The sequence below is a fragment of the Panicum virgatum genome, chromosome 5N (assembly GCF_016808335.1).
Source record: "Panicum virgatum strain AP13 chromosome 5N, P.virgatum_v5, whole genome shotgun sequence".
NCBI classification, from domain to species: domain Eukaryota; kingdom Viridiplantae; phylum Streptophyta; class Magnoliopsida; order Poales; family Poaceae; genus Panicum; species Panicum virgatum.
In genome coordinates this window covers 52,993,413-53,007,910 of record NC_053149.1, presented here as the reverse complement: position 1 = coordinate 53,007,910, position 14,498 = coordinate 52,993,413, and the positions used below count along the sequence as shown (strand labels likewise).

The 14,498-nt window shown below is 42.0% G+C and overlaps 2 protein-coding genes across 26 annotated transcripts; one reads left to right on the top strand and one right to left on the bottom strand.

The window, feature by feature from the left end:
• The first annotated feature begins 3,620 nt into the window (after positions 1–3,620).
• Positions 3,621–14,323, top strand: LOC120675370 (bifunctional nuclease-like). 6 transcript variants are annotated; one of them, XR_005675296.1, is made up of 11 exons: positions 3,627–3,694; positions 3,917–3,971; positions 4,156–4,496; positions 4,679–4,849; positions 4,932–4,981; positions 5,098–5,154; positions 5,406–5,471; positions 5,546–5,620; positions 13,511–13,634; positions 13,710–13,801; positions 13,959–14,000. XR_005675296.1 is itself a non-coding variant. In XM_039956578.1 (11 exons), exons 3-11 carry the CDS (start codon positions 4,172–4,174, stop codon positions 14,012–14,014), a joined length of 1,008 nt encoding a protein of 335 aa, XP_039812512.1. In that variant the 5' UTR covers positions 3,628–3,694; positions 3,917–3,971; positions 4,156–4,171; the 3' UTR covers positions 14,015–14,323. The 6 variants fall into 6 exon arrangements, 4 of the variants coding, with proteins under 4 accessions (XP_039812510.1, XP_039812511.1, XP_039812512.1 ...); XM_039956578.1 differs by having other exon boundaries at positions 3,628–3,694; positions 13,511–13,626; positions 13,959–14,323; XR_005675298.1 differs by lacking the exons at positions 13,511–13,634; positions 13,710–13,801; positions 13,959–14,000 and adding exons at positions 9,138–9,260; positions 11,339–11,614 and having other exon boundaries at positions 3,621–3,694.
• Positions 6,344–12,695, bottom strand: LOC120675418. 20 transcript variants are annotated; one of them, XR_005675333.1, is made up of 10 exons: positions 11,968–12,695; positions 11,852–11,886; positions 10,291–10,344; positions 9,802–9,874; positions 9,389–9,467; positions 9,183–9,236; positions 8,538–8,701; positions 7,741–7,838; positions 6,916–7,091; positions 6,344–6,760 (listed from the first exon to the last, which is right to left on the bottom strand). XR_005675333.1 is itself a non-coding variant. In XM_039956637.1 (5 exons), exons 3-5 carry the CDS (start codon positions 9,465–9,467, stop codon positions 6,718–6,720), a joined length of 492 nt encoding a protein of 163 aa, XP_039812571.1. In that variant the 5' UTR covers positions 9,802–9,840; positions 10,327–10,344; the 3' UTR covers positions 6,344–6,717. The 20 variants fall into 20 exon arrangements, 2 of the variants coding, with proteins under 2 accessions (XP_039812571.1, XP_039812570.1); XR_005675326.1 differs by having other exon boundaries at positions 10,291–10,728; positions 11,968–12,691; XR_005675331.1 differs by adding an exon at positions 9,966–10,046 and having other exon boundaries at positions 9,389–9,423; positions 10,291–11,886; positions 11,968–12,690.
• Positions 14,324–14,498: the final 175 nt, after the last annotated feature.

Here is a 14,498-nt window from a genome sequence, read left to right as displayed (position 1 = left end):
CATTGTCAGCAGCCCACGTAATCATACACTTCAGCCCATAGGATCAGCGACAGCCCAAACGGTTCGCTAGCGTCGTCTTCTTTCTCCAACATCTCGCCGTTGCTTGACTCAGATATACGAAAGCCGCCATGGCTGGTTGGCCAGAGATTGCAAGCATGGAAAGCTAAAGTGTATGGAGTATATATTTTAGGCAAAATCAAGGTATGGCGAGCGCCATAGTCCGCCATAACAGGCCCTCCGCCCCTGATGGAAGTGGAAGACGGAGGATCTCTCTCTGTTTCATGCGAGAGAGATACTGGCCTTGGATCCATGTGTTATTTAGTAGGGAAAATTTGATTCATGCCACCACAACTCCGTGAAATTGGGTGTCATGTTGAAAATCATGCCACTCAATGGCATGATTTTCAACATGAGATCCAATTTCAAGAAATTGGAGTGGCATGGATCCAACTGACCCTATTTAGTAACACACCCCAAATAACTCTCAAATAACACTTGAGAGCCAAACATATGTGTGTTATTTGGCACTAACACCCCCAAAACTCTAACCCCTCCAAGAGATGATTATTGTGTTACTTCTGGTGGCCCCACTGAAAAAAGAGAGAGCATTGGTTCTTTAAGTACCATTAAATGCTAAATAACACTAGAATCCAAACTAATAAGTGTTATTTCTTTGGAGGGTTATTTAGAGAGGGTAAAAACTAACACTAACAATAGGATCCAAATACGGCCACTGATCAACACTAAAGAAAAAAAAAAGAGAGAGCAAACCTTAACATTAGTAATAGGAGGCTTCTTTTAAAGTTTTCACCGAGAATCTTAAGTGAACACCCTAGAAAAACACATGAACAAACCTGTGGCTCGGTGGTTGGTTCGCTCGGTGGAGCACCACCTATCAGACCAGAGGCAGCGAGACTGTTCATAGGCATAGAATGTTCTAGAGTAAGAGACATCGCATGGATGAACCTTAACTCTTTTGTAACTACCTGAATATGTGTAGAACTAGCTTTAGTATAAGGAAATTACCCGACCAGATTGTAGTTGGACTCCAACAGTACTCGGTTATGACTTTTCATGTAACCCTGTCCCCCCAAAGTATATATGGGCGGGCGAGGACCCCCTCAAAACAGAGACAACCATAACAACAACTAAGGCAATACAAGCAACCACACAGGACGTAGGGTATTACGCACCTCGCGGGCCGAACCTGTCTAAATCCTTGTGTTCCTTGCACCATCGAGTTCCAGAGTTAGTCGATCCCTTGCCTACAATCCTACTACTAAAGGTATCTCTGAGCAGACTTGGCAGCTAAACACCGACACCACCTACCCGAGCTCGAGCCCTGTCTAGGTCGAGTTTTGGGTGTTCCACGAGGATTGTCCCCGGAGGGGACCGAGTGCCTAGGTGTGTGTGCGTGTGTGGTGCTGTGTTACTTCATGGCACATTTTCAGACTTCTCGGCAGCCCATCCGTGTATGAGCGTGAGGTTAGCTCGGATGCTCAAATTGAGTTTTACATGATCCCCTAGTGCTCTGGGTGCTTTTAAAAAAACTAGAAAACTGGCAAAGAGATAAATTCTCTAAAAAAGTAAAATATTTGACCATCAATTAATATATGGTAATCATCATTGATAATAACTAGTTGAATACCCCGCGCGTTGCTGCGGGATTTCAGGGCAAAAATGTTGAAGTTGAGTGTGTTGAAAAGACACCCTGTTCGGCATGCTGGAGCTGGAGTTCTGTGAGAGAAAAACATTGTTACCTGGCTGGAGGCTGGAGCTGGAGTTGTGTGAGAGAAAAATACTATAGCGCTGGAGCTGGAGGCTGGAGCCGAACGCAGTGAGAGTTATGAAGTTGCAGTCAATTTTAGCATTGCAGATATATGGCATGTTTGTATATAAGAAATGCTTAAATATGGAAGTCGATGTACATATAAGAAGTTCTAGTTGCATAAACCGATAAAAAGAGGAACCATAATAGTTATGATAAGGATGCGTAAATTTTATTCCGGGGGGAAATGGAAATATCTGCATCATTTTGTGAAGCAAGAGATTGGATTTTGTATTGACTCTCTTGGATAACTGAAGTTTCTGATTTTTTTTAAATTAAGTGTGAGCAACGCAATTGTGTGAAATGTTGATAATCGAAAAGAATATATTTTGTTTAATAGTTTTATTAGTACCTATGTTTCATTGGACCAATGTAGAGATTTTGAATTGGTTATGGATTCTCCACCATCGTAATCTGTATTACTGTAGTATAATATGATGTTAGGAATGGGTGTGACAAAAATGCATGAGGGATGTCAGCACTTACATTATTTTTTTAACATTTTGTTGCTAATTCTGTCATAAAAATTGTTCATATGGCAATATAAAATCAAGTAAAAAGGTAAGAAATCTTAGTGGGTTGCGGAAGGCCAAGATATGAGCTTTCATTCAGATCCAATGGTTGAAATAAAATGATGATGTGGCTTCACCATAAGTGAGAGAAATAGCTATTAATGACTCTTAGTGGGTTGCACTTATATAAGATATATAGATAACCGTTGGATTTACTTCATTTCTAAAAAATTACTCACCTATACCATCATGAAGAATTAGCTTAAAATAGCCCTCTATATCTATATCTTAATTATCTACATCTACTATTATAAAAAATTAGATCCAAACATAATTTAGATATCTTAATTACCCATTATAAAAAAGTTTGTAGAACTTTAGAACAACATCGCAGAACTGTCATCTGAATCTGCAGCTCTTGAGTGAATTCCCTTCAACAGCTCAACGAGGAACACCGTGAAAACTGAGACAGATAGTAACTATAAAAGTGAAGAAGTTTGAGTCTGTTCGGCTGATAAAATGAATAGTGCTCGACTGGTAGATTGAATAGTATTGTGTGAGAGGAAATAAGCCGTAATAAGCCAAGCCAAGCCAAATCTAGACTAGCTGAACATGCTCTTTCTGTCTCAAATTACTATTTATTTTGACTTTCTAGATGCATAGTTCTTTTATATATGATACAATTATATTTCTAGAAAATTCGAAATAAATTGTAATTTGGAATATCTCCCAGCTAAATAAGGTAGTGTTTAGTTTCCAAACTTTTTTGCACAGTATTCATCACATCGAATTTTTGAACACATGCATGAAACATTAAATGCAGTTGAAAAAATAACTAATTATACCGTTTAACTGATTCATACAAGATGAATCTAATAATATTAATTAATTCATGATTGAACATTATCAAGTAACAACGAAATCGTATCCAAACCGAAACTTTTTCACCAACTAAACACCCCATAAATATCTCATACCTGTCGCCTTTTCCAAGTCACTCGTATGCTTTTTCTATCCATGGAAAATTTGAGCCTATTCGGCTAATAGAATAAATAGTGCTCGACTGGTAGATTGAATAATATTGTGTGAGAAAAAATAAATCATAATAAATCAAGTTAAGCCAGTCTAGAACAGCCGAACACGCTCGACATCTCACGTGGCTTACTTCACACAGTCAAACACCGAAGTAGCTGATCCGTCAGCACTATCCAGAAATACCCTCGTGCGCTTTTCCGGATCATTACGAGGATCGGATAGAATGCGACCCTCGTTTCCCCAAATATCCTGGGGGCACTACTGGAACTTGTCTCGTCCAACCGCTTCAGCCATAGAACGCGCCTCTGGGTCGGGTTGTTTAGAGCAAGAATTATAAGCTCGCCGACTCCTCGCCAGCTGCTGGCGGTAATAGTGGCGGGTCCCGCTTCTGCGCTTGCTGTCCAACCAATCACAGCAGCTGCAGATTGCTTTCGCCGGCCGGAGCGGGCGTCTGGGCAGACGCTCGCTCATTTCTCTCTCTTCGTTTTTTCCTCCGCCACGTTGGATTCCGCCCGCTTGTCGCCCATCAGTATACCTGCTCTTACCGATAAGGGTTTTACTCGGATCAGCCCTCGTCCTCTCGCCGGAAATCGGTGGTAAGCAAGCTTCTCCGTCATTTCCCGGAGCAATTTTTCTTGCGTTTCCCATTCCGGGCATCCTCACTGCTCTGATTTTGGATTGCTAACCTGCGTCGCTGATCGATCCGTGGCGGAGCGATCGATTCCGTTGTTTCTGATGCTGTCGCGCCGATTTCTGACGTTTTTGCCGTGAAAACTCCAGTCGAAGGCTCCAAGCGATGGAGATCATCAACGGGGCGGTCCTCCCGCGGTACGCCGCCGTGGCGGCGGGCACCCTGACCTCCGACGCGAGGGTCAGCGGCCATCTCCAGCTGCTCCGGCGCGTGCGCCTGAGGGGAAGGGCCGGGGGGCTGCAGGCGGAGTGCGACAGCTTGCCGCGCAGGTTCTTCGGCCCCCCGTCCTCGCGGCGGCACGGGAGGAGCGACTGGGGCGGCTGGCGAGCTCGCTGCAGCTACGGCTCGTCCTCCGACGGCGACGGCGCCGCGGCCGCCAACTTCGACGCCAGCGGGGAGGAGTTCGTCGACTCCAGCGTCATCGAGGCTGGTAACTGTCCATGCTTTCCCGAACTCTTTTCCTGAACGAGATTTCAGAGTGTGCGCACTCTGAATTAAGTTCACTGCGAAAGAGAACCGAGCTACTTTTCTTTGTCAGCATTAGCTACATGTCACTTGTACCGGACTATTGTTGTGTGGTGATTAAATGTGAGCTTTAATTTGTCCTTGCAGTTGAGCTCAGGAGCGTATCAGATGGTTTTGAGATAAAAATGCGTGACGGCAAAAACTTGAGATGTGTTCAGAACAATCCTCGCGTGCTAAGACTGCGGGACTCTGCGCCACACCATGCTATTGTGCTGAAGATGGAAGATGGAAGCGACCTTTTGCTCCCCATTATCGTCAGTATGTATCTTTGCTTGGACACATGTCACATTGCTGCAGATACTTTTCTGATTTTCGTATATGTCCATGCTACTTCCTGCAGTGGAAACACCAAGCATTATGTTGCTGGCCGCACTTCGGAACATTCGGATTGTAAGAGCTGGAACAACTTGCAAAAATATTCCTGTAGATGTTGATAAGCATCCACATGTTTCCGGTATGAAATGGTTTTTCTGTATCTGAACTGCACCAACATTATGTTTTTCCAGCCAAGGCCAACTATTTACAATGTGGTAATGGAGATGACGAAAAGAATGGGATATGAGGTGCGCTTGAGATAAAATCTTATGTGAACTCAAACTTTAGTCACATGTTTGTGTTCTTAAAAGTAAAGGTGTTTTATGAATTTTGATGTGCATTGCTACTTTCATATATACTATTTTAGAATCGTACACCATAACAGCACACACCTCTTCTCTCAAACATGTACCATTTGATAGACTAGATTTGGGCTTCCTTAATTGGTACTAATAATTTGTTATCTCATCGATCAATTGGGATGCCACTCTCTTTTCAGGTACGTTTGGTGCGGATTACGGAGATGGTCCATGATGCGTATTATTCTCGACTATATCTTGCTAAGGTAGTTGTACTCCAAAGCAGACTATCAGATAAATAATGCTTATATTGTTCTGAAAGTATGGATATATGATGCAGGTTGGGGATGAAGAAGACACCATTAGCTTTGACCTCAAGCCATCAGATGCTATCAACATTGCTTTCCGGTGCAAGGTATGCATTCGCTTCCTCACCTTTCACAGTACTAGTAGGGTGCACGTGCGACATCGCACGTGTATGAAAAATAATGTTGCGAAAAAAATAATTACATCAAATTTTAGTTGCACAGGTATTTTTGAGAAACTACATATGGTGAAAAAAATGAGGTCTAAATTGTGGTAAAAATAGACAAAATATTTGAAACATGAAAAAAGTATATAATTATAAAAATAGTTAAATGGTATGTCATAAGATAGTGTATAATAGTATGTATGAGTATATAATTATAAAAATATGTTCAAAATGTGATACCGCTACGAACATGGCTGCTTTTCCAATAACGCATTGCATTCTATTGGCTACAAACGAACTGAATAACGCTTCAAATAGCTCTCGCCGAGTAGGAGGCGAAGTTGTGTTCTTCCTTAGGCGATGTCTGGCTTGCCCATGCTTTCCCACCGCTCGCTAGCCATGCCTCCCCGTCCGCGCAGCTGGTTGCCTCATACGCTGTCAACGTTGATGCATGCTGCTCAGTTGCCGTCATCAATAATCATAAGCCACCAGCACCGGGCCGTCATGTGAAACGATGCAAGTGTAATCAACCATGGCCATGTGCATTTTTATATGCACACGACCAAACAAGGCCATCGTCATTTCTTCTGCAAATCTGCCAAGTGCAATGCCTTTGTACCACGTGCAGGCACGCGTATAAAGTGAAATTATTTAAAAATAATTGGATTGCATCGAACTACTAAAAAGTCTCATTTATTGCGCGATGGAATAACCAATGAGAGTTTACATAAATTTATTTGGAGCCAATCAAATCCCACCCATTGGAAGAAAACAAGATCAGAAAACTAAAATCTACACTATAAAAAACAAAACAAGAAATACTTTTACCTAAAACTTTCCTACCTACCTCTCACCGGCCCCAGTGATCAGAAAAATTTTTGTGCCACTGATCAGAAAAATTTTCGTCGACCAAGGGCACGACAGGATTGACGAGTGGGAAAACCCGTGATTCCAAATTCCAATATACAAACTCCAAATAGTCATCATCACGACAGGCTAGCATTCCGCTCCTTTGGCCGCAGAGGTCACGCCGATCTTCTCTAATACGTGGTCCAAGCAGCAGCATGACTCTTGTTAAGTTTCCTGCAGCCAAACTAACAAGGGTCATGACCAATATGATGCACAACGGTTGCATGTGTTGTTCATATAATTTGATAAACAACATCCGAAAGTAAAGTTTCAACCATCGACAGATAGAATTATGGTAAGCATAATAGTGTTGTAGGTATCATGCATACCTTACCCTGATCCAGAAGGTAGCCTACCTTCCACACACTATTTCAATGGTTTAATCTTTCGGCAATCATGAAGAAGAATAATAATAAAAGGAAAAATTCATCTTGCGCATCTGAAAATTAGCCTCACTATAGAAATAGCTCAGATATCACGTGGATCTCCTCACACCTATCATTCCCTGTCAAGAATGGTTGATAATTATATTAAAGTCATGAGCTTGTTTACTTGAACATAATTTACGAAGATAACAAAGCAACAAGCTAAATGAAAATATATAGAATCATTCAGATTTGTTACAGCCCACCAACATGTGTAGTTTAATGTTCGTAGTCAACGGACTTACTTAGATTTGCTTCTCAGTTCTTACATATATAAGCATAATCACAGTTGATATTTAATGGTAGTGATTTTCAAGGTTGACTGCTTGAGAATTAAGTAGCACACTGAACTGAATTTTACTCCCTTGTACTGACCTTCTTTCCAAAAATTAATGAATAACAGAAGTATAAATGTGCTGCATGCATGACAACAAGGTCAAACAAAGAATCCATCACCATGACCATTGCCAAGAATAGAGCCTACTCTTGTATTAAAACCAGATTAAGAGCTAAAGCAAAGTAAAATTTGAGTCATTTAGACCTAACATGCATTCTGGCACACACACAAAAGTATTATCAGCATAGTAAAGCAGAGTCATAGAGTTCTGTAGGAGTGCTCTACTGCGTACTTCTTTTATACCCCTCTTAGGTAAAATGTTGAGGAAGAAGCATTATGTGTTCATCTTAAAAAGGTAAATTTCAGCATAATTGTATACTTAAGAAGTATACCTGCAGAATCTGCCTCATTGTGTACAAACAATTTAAAAGTGGCGGTGTAGGAGGCTACTTCTTGAATTATTATGTGATCTCATATTCTTGGAAGCCGACTGTCATTAAACATGCCGATATCAGTTAGATTCATCTTGGCTAGGCATGATAAATCAATAATCTAATTATAGTTAAGATATGTTAACCCTTTAATTCTCGTTCATTAGAATTCAAACTGAATTATCGTTAATCACCAATCAAATTATTGTTAAGATATGTTGACCCTTTAATTCTGATTCATAATAATTCAAACTGAATTATTTCTTTAATACTGCCTCATTGTGCAATGGAATGTATTTAGACATAGGAAGAAAAACTCTTTTCCTCTATGTTACAGAGCATAACCCGCCAAATGGCCAGTTCAGGAAAAACTGGTCAAATTGGAATTAATGTTGCGGATCCAAATGTAGGTTATCTGCTGGCTGTTCAACAGGAGAGTGCATTTGCTAAGAATGATATTAATAGTTGGAGGTGTTCTCATCATAATTAAAAAATACGACAAGAAAGAGAGTGCATTTTCTAGGAATGGTGGCAAAGAAAGAAAGAGACGCACAGTGAATAATTTAATAGGAATGTTACCCCTAAATTAAGTTCTAATGTGCAAGTGTCATCAATTTATAAATATTAAAGAGCTTACATAGAACGGATCAATTGACGAACACCAAGCAATCCAATCAAGCATACTCTCAGAAGTAAGGATCAAACAAACTACAAGTTGCTTAAACTGCAAGGCTAAGCTAAGATGAAAAGAAACTCACCTTGGTACGAAGTGTGAAAATGTTAATATCTGCTTGCTGCTATTTTTTACTTCTTCAATAGCATCATGGTTCTTGTCATTCAATTTGTCGAAGTAAAGAGCAATAGACTCATCCTCGTTTGCCAGGTCTGAAGGCCATTTACAAGCATGAAAGTCTTTACAAACCTGCTCAAAGAAAACCAGAAATTATCAGTTCATAGATATAAGGAGTTTTAGGATTAATTGTGCCAATTTTTTCTAATAAGAAACTAAGAAAGAGGGCAATCACGGCCTGCCTATCATAAAATATTTGTGCTTCAGTGTGTGTGAATGCAATCTTTCCCATTGTACATCTCAGTATGGGTACTCAGACAGTGAGTTTGTTAGTAGAAGACCTGGTTTTTGAGATACCCAATTTTGCAATAAAACAAGCGATCCTTTTGCTAATATGAAATCCACACAACATTGTAAAAAAAAGCAAATATAACTATGGTCGGCCATCCAGGTCAAAGAATAGATTCTGGGTCATGTCAAGCTGTAAAACACGTGATGCAAATTATAGGGGACACCTCATTATCTTAAAAACTGCACTGATTGACTATACTTGGTAATACTGTAACAGTTATTTGCAAACGAGGAATATGTATTGAGGGAAAGGCCAGACTACCATCTCTAGAGAAGGGACGCGCACACTGTTAACATCCTTCTCCTTGTCAAAGCTCTGGAGACAAATTAAGCAAGCAAGGTGAGAAAGAAGGATAATCATTGGATTGTAGTGCATTATAATATGGCTGTAATGTCCAATGTTACTGAAGCAAGGAAAATCAAATGACCTTGTCATACCATGAGACAATGGTATGATTCCTAAGTTACCTATCATTCTTGGGCCTGTATCCACACCCAGCTCACTACACGCATCAAGCAATGCAGTCAGTTTCTCCAGCGAATCCATCTGGAAGGAATAATTTGAGTAACTGAAAGAGCCTCAACAATGATACATCAGTGCTGTATTGATTCAGTAAAAAAGCTAAATGCTATACTGAAAAGAAGGCTATAATGTTTTAGCTAAGAATGCAATGATACATCAATGCTTTAGCTAAGAATGCAACCCCATTTCATCCTTTTCAGCTGTCCACATGCTTTGAAGCATGACTGCATGACAGCATGAGTGGTAGCTAAGTAGCTAACATCTAAGTGTGATGGTAAACCTTGCTATCAACATGTAACTACACTGACAAATGAAATGTGGTTCAGATAGATAGTAATGCTAGAAACCAGTGACTTACCTGGCCCCCAAAGTGCTATCCAAGTGTTGCTCTCCAAACCTGATGGAAACCTAGCATTAAGAAGCATGTGGCTCTGAAAGGAAAAAAGCAAACCACAATTCATTAAGGTGATGGCAATTGAGATTAAATCAAACCACAATTCATTGTAGAAACTTTAAAGATACCTTTTCCAACCTAGCAGAGCCCATGTGCGGCATGCATGCCAAGCAAATCACATGTGGTTGTGTGTGCACTAAAATTAAACCCTAACCAAAATAGTATAGACTTGGCTTAATCTCGTGGGCGAGAGGGTACGGTGGATATCTATCTATACTATAAGGAACGAAAACAATTAAAATAGCCTCCCACCAAAGCCCATTAAAAATAGAATGTGTAGTGTTCCTCTGCACTTCTCATAAGGTAAGCTCCTATTGATTGGAAGCATTGCATGTTTGCTAGCCAAATCCAGATATTTAGAAGAAAAATAAACTAAAACTTGATGTGTATTACCTGCAAAAATAGCTATCGACAGGGAATGCATTATACCCTTATTCCAGTGCCTTCCTATAGTACAGAAAACTGATTATAAAAAATAGCCATCACTATTGAATCTTGTGTAAATGTATTTCATGTTTTTGACGAATTAGTGACATAACAAGAATAACAGGCTTCATGTTTATTGAATCTTGTGTAAATGTATTTCATGTTTTTGACGAATTAGTGACAGAACAAGAATAACAGGCTTCATGTTTCACACAAACTTCATGTTTGAGTGGGGAGTGGCAGGCATCATTATGATTTGCTTTTCAAATAAAAGGGTTAACCTGCCTAGTTGACATTACAATAGGAAAACAAAGCTTATGTACAAGACAAGGTGCATCATAGTTGCAATTTTATTCTTCCATTAGCTCTTCCGGTGAAATGCTCCTTACCACAAAACTCCAGCTCCTATTTTGAACCCCAAAAAAAAAAACAAAACACATCCCTAAGTAAAAATCCCCAAGTACAGAACACAAATACACTCACCGGGACATCTGTTGTTGAATAGAATACATTCACATGTTTGAGAGGAAAATCACCAGGTTTCAGTTGTTTTCAAATTTCTAAGCAATTCAGATCTGAAAAAAAAGTCACAAAATTCCTCCCCTTTTTCTTTACATTGCTACATTCCTATTCAAATGTAGTTTGCACATGCTAAATTTTTCTCAACAGTAGCAGCCTTAGCTCGCAGTAACATTCCAGGTTTAACATCATCATGAGCCAATTAAATATGTGGAAATCTTGAACTGAATAAAATCAAAGCAAGGATATTACCATCCTCGATGATAGATTGCTGTGTCTCATATGTTGCTTGAACCAGAAGCATCCATTCGTGTATTACAATTAAATAGGAACATTAGTGCATTAAAGAATATATAACTCTGTACAGTATGTATTCTTAACTGAGCAACCATTTTGAAAGATCATGAAAGAAACATTTCTTAATATTTCTTGATCTTAAAGTTGTATTCTTAGACACATTGTTAATGAAAGAAACCTTGTTAATGACCTTGTGCAGTGAGCTATGAGGCAACTTGCTAGTAATCTTGAGTCTCGATTGCTCCTTGTGCTTATAAAACAAGGAAAAAAATGTTTGCTCTCAGAAGTTAGTTGCAAATTCTGCTTACATTGCAAGTTCATCTGTAATAAGTTACAATTCTGTGTATGCATTTTTAGATGGTGAAGCGGAGTCACTGGTTACCTAACACTTAATTGTAAACCTGTCACTGGTTACAATGTCGATGTGTCTTGTAACAATTTCTTTAGTTCACCAGGTGCACCAACAATCTCTAAATTCGCAAGTATATCAGCTAGGTGTTGCAAGAGCATTTCTGGTTCAGAACTATACATGACATTTCCAGAATTATCGCCAATCACTGAATTCACAAGCTGATGGCACTAAAAACATGAAACAAACTGGGACTTCTGAACATAATCAATGGTCGAGTTTCCAATTAAAGAAACTATGCTAGGCTAGCAAACAAACAAATCCTAAAGCGGTCAGTGACCAGGACATGCCTGAGTGCCTGACCTGATGTGCGCGTTGTCCAGATTGGTCACCACCGCCTGAATCCACGAGCAAGCAAACCAACCAGATGAAACAGACACTCTAAACCCGGTCAAAATCCCAAGGAAGACAGGACGCACCTGGTGGCAGGTGACGGTCTGGAAGCCGCGGAGCTCCTGAGAGAAGTCCAGGAGGCCGATGGTGTGGCGGAGGATGAGTTGGGCCCGCCGGTGATGCAGATGACGGGCAGGTTCTCGCTGTAGGCGCCTTCGATGGCGTTGAACACGCTGAGCCGCCGCTGGTCCGCTTCCTCCGGCCGTCGGTGTTGGCCAGGTAGGTGACCACCCCGGCCGGCGCCACGAAGACGTCACGACGGAGCAGATCGGGGCGGAGCAATTCCTGGCGGCGGGTGGGGGTGGCGCGGCGGCAGGGGAAGCAGGGGCGCGCGGCCCGGCGTGGGAGGTAGGGGCGGCGGATCGGCAAGTGGGGGTGGCGCGACGGCGGGGGAAGCAGGGGTGTGCGGGCTGGCAGGGGCCCGCGATGGCTGGTGGGGGTGGCGCGGCAGCGGGGGAGGCAGGGGCTGCAGATCGATGAGGTTATCGTCGAGCTACGGGCAGGAATCAGGGCTGCCACATGCTCGCCGCAGGGCTTCACGCGCTCCTGCCCGGGGCCCGGCCACGCTGGTCGCGAGCCGTGGCTCTGCCTGGCTACACCGGCCGCTCCGTCGTCGGAGTGGGGAGGGGAGGAGGCGAGTGGGCGCAGCCTGCAGGAGAGAGCGGAGGGGTGCGTGATCTCTAGTGTCCGGAAAATGGATGGGGATGGAAGGTAGCGTGATTGCTGATGTCCGGTGATGGTGCGGAGCGAGGGGAATCATCTCCGCGAAGAGGGGGGGAACGACGAATGGGAGGGCGGGTACATAGAGGTGGGTATACATTGGCGCGGTGTCAAAAAATTCGATGCGCAGGCAGAATTGTATGGCGTGGGCGACGAAAATCCGTCTGCCACCGCTTCGTCAAACAATTTTGCTTACATGTGGGCCACCAAGTGATGGTTTGTGAGAGATAGGGGTATGCTAATCTTGGTAAAAAGAATCATCTCCGCGAAGAGGGGGGGGGAACGACGAATGGGAGGGCGGGTACACGGAGGTGGGTATACGTTGGCGCGGTGTCAAAAAATTCGATGCGCAGGCAGAATTGTATGGCGTGGGCGACAAAAATCCGTCTGCCACCGCACTTCGTCAAACAATTTTGCTTACATGTGGGCCACCAAGTGATGGTTTGTGAGAGATAGGGGTATGCTAATCTTGGTAAAAAGAATTTCAATTGTTTTGGATCCTTATAGTATAGATATGTTGACAATATTTGTTTGAATGATAACTACTGGTGATACTGAAAGTGTTGCTTTTATCCTTTTTTGTCAACATATGTGTGTTAACCATACGAGTGTTAACCACTCTGTTGAAGAATCTAAGCAACCATACCTTTTTATTCTGATCTTGATGCTAAACCTTGCTATTGCCGTATGATATGATCTCAATACAATTATTATATGAACAGATAGACTCTTTTCTCTCTCTCTTTTTTTCCTGGGAGTAGAATAAGAGCAAAGAAATTCCAGAAGTTTATACCATTGCTTATTGGATTCTATGATACTTATCCCAATTCTCTCTCTCTTCAACCTTAGGTCCCAATACAAGTTAATAGGCGCATTGCATACAACAATGGATTGAAAGTTGTACAACCAAAGACAGAGGAGAGTTTTGTGGGCTCGGACGACATCCAAATCACAAGGCTTGACAGGTAAAGAGGCAGGTCACAAAAACTGTTTTTATTGGTTCCTTCAACGACAGAGACATCGCGACTGAAGCTATATAATTTTGCAGGCCTGATGACCAGCCTTGCGGTGAGGCCCAAGAGTTTGATTTGGTCCGCAACATGCTCATCGCTGCTGTAGAAGAGCGCTACAAAGATGCAGGTGAGCTCACTAAAATAATTAAACAATCACGCATTGCAGGCATGTCGCGTGGGATGATGAGTTCCACCGCAGTTGTGAAGGGTTGTGGATTCATTCTGATTGATCCTTCAAATAGACTGACGACTGATCTGTTCCCTGGTGCCATTTTCTTTTCCAGCTCAGTACCGAGACCAGCTTTTCATGTTGCGGTCAAAGAAAAAGAACGCAATCTAGCAGGGCATGAGCGTATGGCTCGTGAGCTCTCCGACTTAGTGCAGCATTCAGCTCGTCAGGCCTTCGTGGGGCGTACATATTAGGAGGCTTTTGGCTGAAAAATATGAATCTTTGGCAAAGATCAAGAAGCACCATGTAAATAGTTGCAGAAACTTATGTATGTATATATAGATGAACGCGGAGCATAACTCCGGATGCTTCAGCTCAGTTGCAGTGGCTGTACTCAAAGTGACAATGGTAGTAGTGTCGCACAATTGATCCCAACGCACAGTGCTGTGCAGCATGGAGCATTGCTTGGACGAGACTCCACATTTCGTGCACCTGCTAGATTGCGTTCTTTTTATTTTCTGCCAGCACGGTTTCAATCTCGTGAATGCCATTGCTGACAGGAAATGGGGCTCTTCGCCCAAAGAGAAAGGGAAAAAGCAGGCGAGCTCAATTTCTTTTCTTTTCTGGAGGCAAGCTCAATTTAGCAGACGCCAAT

Coding starts and splice junctions, on each gene's coding strand:
- LOC120675418 (XM_039956637.1), bottom strand. CDS start 9,467: ATGGATTCGCTGGAGAAACTGACTGCATTGCTTGATGCGTGTAGTGAG. Junction 8,702..9,182: donor GCGTCCCTTCTCTAGAGATG/GTAGTCTGGCCT, acceptor TTCTTTGAGCAG/GTTTGTAAAGACTTTCATGC. Junction 6,761..8,537: donor TTTTCACACTTCGTACCAAG/GTGAGTTTCTTT, acceptor GTTTGGCTGCAG/GAAACTTAACAAGAGTCATG.
- LOC120675370 (XM_039956578.1), top strand. CDS start 4,172: ATGGAGATCATCAACGGGGCGGTCCTCCCGCGGTACGCCGCCGTGGCG. Junction 5,472..5,545: donor CTCGACTATATCTTGCTAAG/GTAGTTGTACTC, acceptor TATATGATGCAG/GTTGGGGATGAAGAAGACAC. Junction 13,802..13,958: donor AGAGCGCTACAAAGATGCAG/GTGAGCTCACTA, acceptor TTTCTTTTCCAG/CTCAGTACCGAGACCAGCTT.